General features: G+C 48.5%; 1 protein-coding gene across 1 annotated transcript in view; it reads right to left on the bottom strand.

Annotated features, from left to right (window-relative positions):
* Positions 1-1,810: 1,810 nt before the first annotated feature.
* Positions 1,811-8,675, bottom strand: part of LOC310698624 (dual specificity testis-specific protein kinase 1-like) — a 29,469-nt gene continuing 22,604 nt past the window's right edge. Inside the window, exons 7-9 of the mRNA XM_083486056.1 lie at positions 8,247-8,330; positions 6,385-6,471; positions 1,811-5,324 (exon numbers count right to left, since the gene is read on the bottom strand). Of these exons, the coding sequence (XP_083342182.1) occupies positions 5,208-5,324; positions 6,385-6,471; positions 8,247-8,330 (288 nt within the window). The 3' untranslated portion in view covers positions 1,811-5,207. The remainder of the gene's footprint in view (positions 5,325-6,384; positions 6,472-8,246; positions 8,331-8,675) is intronic.

Raw genomic sequence — 8,675 nt, 5'->3', positions numbered from 1 at the left:
TGATCAGAAGGTTGGCGGTTCGAATCCCCACGACGGGGTGAGCTCCCGTTGCTCAGTCCCTGCTCCTGCCAATCTAGCAGTTCGAAAGCACGTCAAAGTGCAAGTAGATAAATAGGTACCGCTCCGGTGGAAAGGTAAGCGGCGTTTCCATGCGCTGCTCTGGTTTGCCAGAAGTGGCTTAGTCATGCTGGCCACATGTACGCCGGCTCCCTCGGCCAGTAAAGCAAGATGAGCGCTGCAACCCCAGAGTTGGCCACGACTGGACCTAATGGTCAGGGGTCCCTTTACCTTTACCTGGAGGTATTCCACTAGTGAGGTAAGGAGGGTTCTTTCCAGTAAGAACCTGTCTTCAGGGCTCTGAACAAAGGGCTGAGTTAAAATAGAAATGTAGAGAGATGTCTTAACCTGGATCAGAGCATCAATCCATATGGCCCAGGATTGTCTACACTGACCAGCAGATGCTCTTGAATATTTCGGACAGATGCTCTTGAATATTTCGGACAAGGATTATTTCCCAGCTCTACCTGGAGACCAAGGATTGAACCCATGACATTTCGCAAAAGAAGCATGCATTCTACCATTGAAAATCTAAGAAGGAGAGGGCTTTTTCAAGGGTGGCACCCTGGCTTTGGAACACCCCCTCCCCCACAAAGAGGCAAGACTGGCACAGGTATTGTATGCTTTTCCAGCACTAGCTTAGGACCACTTTACTTGCCCAGGTGGGCTTTAAAAATCTCACTGCTGCAGCTAGCTGAATACAGTGGTACCTCTGGTCACGAACTTAATTCGTTCCAGAGGTCCATTCTTAACCTGAAACTGTTCTTAACCTGAGGTACCACTTTAGCTAATGGGGCCTCTCGCTGCTGCCGTGTCTGTTCTCTTCCTGAAGCAAAGTTCTTAACCTGGGGTAATATTTCTGGGTTAGCGGAGTCTGTAACCTGAAGCGTCTGTAACCCGAGGTGTTTGTAACCTGAGATACCACTGTTGTTGTTTAGTCGTGTCCAACTCTTCGTGACCCCATGGACCAGAGCACGCCAGGCACTCCTGTCTTCCACTGCCTCCCGCAGTTTGGTCAAACTCATGCTGGTAGCTTCGAGAACACTGTCCAACCATTTCGTCCTCTGTCATCGCCTTCTCCTTGTGCCCTCCATCTTTCCCAACATCAGGGTCTTTTCCAGGGAGTCTTCTGTTCTCATGAGGTGGCCAAAGTCTTGGAGCCTCAGCTTCAGGATCTGTCCTTCCAGTGAGCACTCAGGGCTGATTTCCTTCAGAATGGATAGGTTTGATTTTCTTGCAGTCCATGGGACTCTCAAGAGTCTCCTCCAGCACCAGAATTCAAAAGCATCCATTCTTCGGCAATCAGCCTTCTTTATGGTCCAGCTCTCACTTCCATACATCACTACTGGGAAAACCATGGCTTTAACTATACGGACCTTTGTTGGCAAGGTGATGTCTCTGCTTTTTTAGATACCACTGTTATTGTTAATGTTTTGTTTTGCCTTGATTGCTTTTTTTTTAGTAGCAAATCAGTATTTGTGTGTGTGTGTGTGTGTGTACACAGCCCTGCAACCAGCTCTGGATGAAGGCCGAGGTCTGAAGGTTTTAGAGGCGGTGCGGGGCTATGCAAAGCTGGGATCTGTGAAGAAGGGGGGGGAGGACGTTGGCAGAAAATCAACTCTCCCAAATGCACTTCAGTTCCAAATTTCAGTTTGACTTCTTTTCAGATAACTTTCTGCTTTCAGCCCCACCCTTTCAAAGCTGCTACCAAAGAAACAGGAAAGCCACATAAAGGGGGAGGGAAACTGAGACATTTGGTATTTGAGGAGCAGGTTCCCAAGTCATTTATTGATTCATACAAAGGGAAAAGGCAGGCCAATCATGAGATGCAACAGGCTGGGGCCATAACTCTGCAGATGGGACTTTTAAAAAAATCAGTGATGGGGAGGGCAGGAGTGGCACCCTCTGGAAACAGGAATGGGTAACCCACAGCCCCTCCAGGTGTTGGGGACTCCAGCTCCCAAGATCCCAGCCAGCATGGCCAGTGGGCAGGGATGACCTGTAGTCTGCAACATCTGGAAATCACCAGGTTCCCTATACCTGCTTTAAAAGCCCACCTGGCAAAACCTATCCCACTTTTTAATGTTGTGTTTAACCTGGGGGGGGGGTGTTGGATAAAACCTAGAGACTGAGGCCCAAGCAAGACTTCCCAGGGAATGTGCCCCTACTCACCACCCCCAAGTACTACAAGATAGCTTCTGATAAAGCAAGACAGTGTGATGTCAAGATGCTCAGAATTCCCTATCCCACCTCACTGACCGCTGCTTGCAAAGGGAGGGGACAACCTTGGCAGCTGTGACATCAAGCCAGGCATCCCTCATCATATTTGGGTTGGGTCTAAACAAAAGTCACCCCCATGAACACAGGAAGCTGCCTGGTCCAAAGTCCAGCTGAGGGATGTTGGCAATTTTGGTGACTTCTCAATCTCTAGCTTTTTCTTAAGTTCACTTCTCCACAATCATACATCAGTTTGTGATTTGTTGTTAAATAAGCTCTCATGAAAACACACCAGAATTTTAGAAGAGAAGAAGAAGAGTTTGGATTTGATATCCCGCCTTTCACTCCCCTTCAGGAGTCTCAAAGCGGCTAACATTCTCCTTTCCTTTCCTCCCCCACAACAAACCCTCTGTGAGGTGAGTGGGGCTGAAAGACTTCAGAGAAGTGTGACTGGCCCAAGGTCACCCAGCAGCTGCATGTGGAGGAGCGGAGACGCGAACCCGGTTCACCAGATTACGTGACTACCGCTCTTAACCACTACACCACACTGGCTCTTAGTGTGGAATTCACCTTTTACAACACGCTCTCATTTTGTATATTTTCACTAATATACGGTGGTACCTTGGTTCTCAAACGCCTTGGTACTCAAACAACTTTGGAACCCAAACACTGCAAACCTGGAAGTAAGTGTTCCGGTTTGCAAACTTTCTTCGGAAGCCAAACATGCTCTGTTTTGAGTGCCACACTTCTGTTTTGAGTGTGACACTGGTGTCTGTCTGTTTTTGCTATTTATTTTGCGTTTTTGTTTTTACAGCTCTTTTTTGTTCAGCTACTGATTGATTGATTGATTGACTGATTGATTGATTGTGTGACTGCAGTACATTGTTTATTGCTTTCATTTTATGGATCTAGCTTGTTAGATAACAAAATTCATGTTAAATTGCTGTTTTAAGGGTTGTTTTTAAAAGTGTGAAATGGATTAATCCCTTTAGCATTACTTTTTATGTGAAAGCACACCTTGGTTTTGGAACACCTTGGTTTTTGGAATGGACTTCTGGAACGGATTCAGTTTGAGAACCAAGGTACCACTGTGTGTGCATTTATATGCACGTTATGCCCCAGCACTGCAACATTAAGAGAGCTGCGAACTTCATAGGGTGGGTAAGTTTCGGTTTGCAGATTGTTTTGGATAATTAGGTAGGTTTGCCTATAAATGCAAACTGAATTGCTTCTCTCCAGCATAAAATAAATGCAAACTGACAGCTGCTCCTCCAGGGTCTCAAGCAGAGAAGGGTCTTTCCTTCAGATCCTTTTTTTAAAAAACTAGGGATGCCAAGGGTTGATTCCGGGGCCTTTGCTGAGCTACAGCCCATCATACTTTGCACACCTCTTTTTATGCCACACTCCCCATCTTGAACTTCCACCCTTCTCATCACTTGCCCATGGTGACTTGTAAACAGGGAGCCCCCCCAAGAAGTCACACCTGTTTCCAGGAACAGTACTGATGCTGCAGGAATAAATGTGAGATGTGCCCTTGGCAGGGACACCTCAAAACGTGGACCATTGCTAGGAAGAGGTGGAACGATGGATGCCAGAGCACTGGTCATGCAGGCTGAAGCAGTGAGGGTGGAGTTCAAAGCCCCATGGAGAGCCACAGGCTCCCCCATGCCTGGCTTAGGGAGAAACAAGGTCTGGCAAGAGGAGAAAGTCTTCTGCTGAAAAATGGGGACTTCTCAGATATGGAAACAAGGACTGTTTTGCTGAAGTTTGACCTCTAGTTGAGTATACTGCTTCCAAGCACAGGACAGCCAGGAGGCTCCATGAAGGGGCACAAAGGCTGCATCTCTCACCTGCTGTTTGCCCCACCACCAGCAGCTTATTCAGAGCTACACTGCTTCTGTATGGCCATCATGGTGAACAGGCAACTCCTGGGCCCACCCCGCTGTTGCAGGAGTTGGGAGGGGGTGGCTTAGAGGTCATCTTGTCAATAATGCCCTATTTGCTGCAATCCCCGAATTGCATGTTGCAAAAGATGGGCTGCAAGGATGGAGGAGCTCCAATGAAGCATAGATCTATTGCGCCCAGCCTCCCATTCCCCACAACTTCCAAGCAGATCCCTATTTCGGGAAGCCCACAAACGGGCATTTGCCTTTCCCAGTGGATGATTTATTTGCACAGAGATCCCACTATCAGCCACCACAGCTCCTAGCTAGTTCCACATTGAAGAATTTTGTCTAATCCCCCAGCGTCATTCTATGGCACCGCGTTCTATGTGTTAATTAAACTTCGCATTGAGAAAAAGTGCTCTCTCTCACTCTCACTGTGTGTGCATGGTTGTCTCTCATTTGGCCTGATCCTGGCACCAGTTAAGAAGCAGAAACAGCCAAGAAGAGACAGCAAGACGGCCAGGGAATGGGGTGGGGGAGGCCTAAGGAACAGATTTTTCTTTTCTTTTTTGTGCCTATAGTTTTTGTATACAAATAAAAATTCAATAAAATGTTGTGGGGGGAGGGCAGAACAGACCAGAAAAGGGTTTTGGGCTGGCAGTTGCAGTGGATTTGCTGCCTTTTCCATGCACCTTGGGCTCACTGGCTAGAGCTACCTAAAGCCCATTTCTTCAGCAGGCACTGGTCTGGAGAGGTGGGTGGCCTCCCCCCCCCCCCACTTGTGTGGTACACCTTGCTTGCTCTGCAAGCAACAGGACCTTGGCAGGACCATCTTTTCTTAAAAGCTGTTCTATAAGAGAGGCTCTGCAGTGGACAGATCCAGGGGCTAGCCAAGCACAAACAGAACCCCCTCTTCCTCTATACAAGTCGCAGATCTGTCCTGAAATGGGTGAGCAGGGCAAGGCACCCCTTTAATATTTTGCCGTGAGGCCCTTTTCCCTCCTGCTCACCGCTGTCCGTTTCAAGATATACAAGTACATTTGCAGCTCAGGTCCCCGGTGCTTCAGCCGGGGGTCTGCTTGCCACTGTAGATTCCAGCCTCTCTGCAGTGTCTTCCAGCTCCTCCAAGATCTCTGAGAACGACGGGCGCTTGAACGCTTCCACCTGGAAGGAGCAGGAAGGGGTTGCAGGGAGAAGAAGCAAGAGAAAAATCAAGGCCATGAAGAAGAAGAGTTTGGATTTGATATCCCGCTTTATCACTACCCGAAGGAGTCTCAAAGCGGCTAACAATCTCCTTTCCCTTCCTCCCTCACAACAAACACTCTGTGAGGTGAGTGGGGCTGAGAGACTTCAGAGAAGTGAGACTGGCCCAAGGTCACCCAGCAGTTGCATGTGGAGGAGCGGGGAAGCGAACCCGGTTCACCAGACTACGAATCCACCGCTCTTAACCACTACACCACACTGGCTCTCTTTGGAAGCCAAATGAAACAGAAGGTTGGAAGATTAAAAGAAGATTGGACAAATTCATGGAGGCTGTCGATGGCTGCTGGCTATGATGGCCAGACTCTGCCCCCACAGCCAGAGGCAGTGATACTTCTGAATAACAGTTGATGGACGTGCAGGAGGGAAGAGGGCTCTTGTGCTTAAACCCTGCTTCAGAGTTTCCCACAGGCCTCCCACAGGATGCTGGACCAGATGGGCCTGATCCAACCAGCTCTCCTATGAGAAGCCAAGTTACAGGGAACCAGGCAGAGGGCCTTCTCAGTAGTGGCACCCGCCCTATGGAACGCCCTCCCATCAGATGTCAAGGCAATAAACAACTACCAAACATTTAGAAGCCATCTGAAGGCAGCCCTGTTTAGGGAAGCTTTTAATGTTTACTAGGTTATTGTATTTTAGTGTTCTGTTGGAAGCCGCCCAGAGTGGCTGGGAAAACCCAGCCAGATGGGCGGGGTACGAATAAATTATTATTATTATTATTATTATTATTATTATTATTATTATTATTATTATTATTATTATTGACAGCCTCTGAATAGGCTCTATTCTTAGCTACCAAGAATCCTGTTGAACAGACCTGTCCTCATAAAAAAAAGGGGGGGAGTTACTTCTCCACTTTTGAAGCCATCCAAGCTAATGGGCTATCACGGCAACAATTTTTGTACGTTAATGATACACTGCATGATGAGGACTTTCTTTTAACTCCTCCCAGTAACTTCCTTACCCTGCAGCAGCTGGCAGCCAGATCCAAGACCTGCTTGGGACATTCGCGGATCATGTCATAGAAGGACGCCACATCCAGACCATAATCCTAGCAGGGAAAATGATAAAAAGGATTCACAGGTGACTCAGCTTTTCATCCACTTATCCAGCCTGAGAACAGCAGAGCTTGTGCCACCACAACTTTGTCCAGAATGCTGCCCCCTCGGTTACACTTGGGCCCCAAGGATTCCACTCCCCTTCCACAAAAGAGGACCCCTTAAAATGAGTGGAGAACACATGTGGCCAGAGGCCCCTGCCTGTTTGGTCAATGTCTCATAAGCCTATTTTGGCATGAAGATTATTCAAATGATATACCGTATTTTTCGCTCTGTAAAACGCACTTTTTCCCTCCTAAAAGTAAGGGGAAATGTGTGTGCATCTTATGGAGTGAATGCAGGTGGGAGGCTCTGTCAGTGCTCCCTTTAAAGAGCCGTGTGGAGCATGTGTGCAGTTCTTGGGGGCTTTTCCCAAGGAGGGAGAAGGGCTGCTCTTTTCACTCCTTGGGGAGAAGCCCCCAAGAGCCACACACACACTCCGTGCGCTCTTCAACGGGAGCTTGGCTCTTGGGGGAGCCTTAGCCGCATGCAGCCTCTACCGGGCAGGGGATGATGGCTCCGCTTGCCCGGGAGAGGCTGTGCATGACTAAAGAAGCCAGGAGAGCGAGCGGGATGCATCCTGCTGGCTGTCTTGGCTTATGCCATAGCCGCGTGCAGCGTCTCCCGGCCGGAGAGGCTGCAAGCGGCTAAAGAGGAAGCCAGGACAGCGAGCAGGACCCCGCTGGCTGTTCTAGCTTCTGGCTTAGCCACGCAAAGGAGCTCCTGCGGAGGCTTCATGCAGCTATCCCTGGCTTTTGCGGGAGGTGGGGGAAGGGACAGAGCATGCGGCTCTGTCCCTTCCCCCACCTCCCAGAAAAGCCCCCAAGAGCCACGCTCCCATTAAAGAGCGCATGGCTCTTGCGGGAGGAAAGCCGGCAGGCTTGCTTTCGCTGAAGCCAGGAGGGCAAGAGGGGTCAGTGCGCACCGATCCCGCTTGCTCTCCTGGCTTCAGGGGTAGCCCTGCAAAGCCTCCTGAGTGAAGATGGAGGAGCGCTCCCTCTTAGCTCAGGATGCTTTGCGTTCCTTTCTTATTTCTTTCTTGTTTTCCTCCCCTAAAAACTAGGTGCATCCAATCGTCTGGTGCATCTAATAGAGCGAAAAATACGGTATGTGCTAAAACATTTTCTTTTGTATTTGAGAAAGATAATCAAATATTATCTTGCAATTCAAAATAAATATAGCAGTTTCAAGTTTTGTAATTTTATTTTATTTTATTTTTGTCTACAAAACATCTGTTCTTGCAAACTGAAGTTAGCAATTTTTTTGGTGGGGAGTGCAAGTAGATAGCCTTGCCTAGGGAACAAAGCAGCCTGGCACCTGCACTGATCTTCTGAGAACAAACAGGCAAACAAGGCTTCTTGGTTTCTCCAAATACTTAGTTAGCATAGACTATAGAACCCTTTCCTGTCAAGCAATGTACTTCCCTTAAGCTTTCTTATTTTATCCCAAGTCTTAGTCTGAACATCTTCCAGTTAAGAGTTTCCTCCAAGCAAGGATTCAGTTCACTGAAGTTAACTTCTCCTGCAACATACAAACTCCACCTGCTAACACAGATGGTGCTGTACAAAACCATCACTGTCACTAGGCAGAGTCCGCAATGCATGCGCTTTTAAACAGAGCACAGCATCTTGTGGGCACTGCATGGATGGTGCATGATGCAACATGCCAAAGCCTTGGTGTCAGCCAACGTTACTTGAGATGGAATAGCAGATAAAAGCACCATAATGACCTGGGTCCGGGGCAGCACCTCAGGGTCAGCTGGGATTCTCCCTAGTATTTCGCACAGGACAATGCCGAAAGAGAAGACGTCCACCTATAGGAGGGAGCAAGGGGTCAGTGGGAGGAGGCAGTGGGAGATGGTCTCTGGAGGCCCCACAGGCAGTGAGCAGAGGGACCAACAACCCAGCCTTTCACAGAAGTTGGAGGCGACATCATAAAGGGTTGGAAGACAGGAACCCTGAGGTTACTAGTCCACAAACAGAGGTGCCTTGCTAATAAAAGACTGCTTTTAACATTCCTGTGAGACTGGGAGCTTGGAGGAGAGCCAGTGCTGGATAATTAAGTCCTTAATGAGCCTGGTAAAGTTGCCAAGCGCCTCTTTTGTCGGGGAGGTTGGCTAAATGCCACCAGTGGGTGGATCCCCTGAAGTCTTCTGAAT

This window comes from Podarcis liolepis (genome assembly GCF_965112155.1).
Source record: "Podarcis liolepis genome assembly, chromosome: Z".
Classification (NCBI taxonomy): domain Eukaryota; kingdom Metazoa; phylum Chordata; class Lepidosauria; order Squamata; family Lacertidae; genus Podarcis; species Podarcis liolepis.
This window is presented reverse-complemented; position numbering and strand designations above follow the sequence as displayed.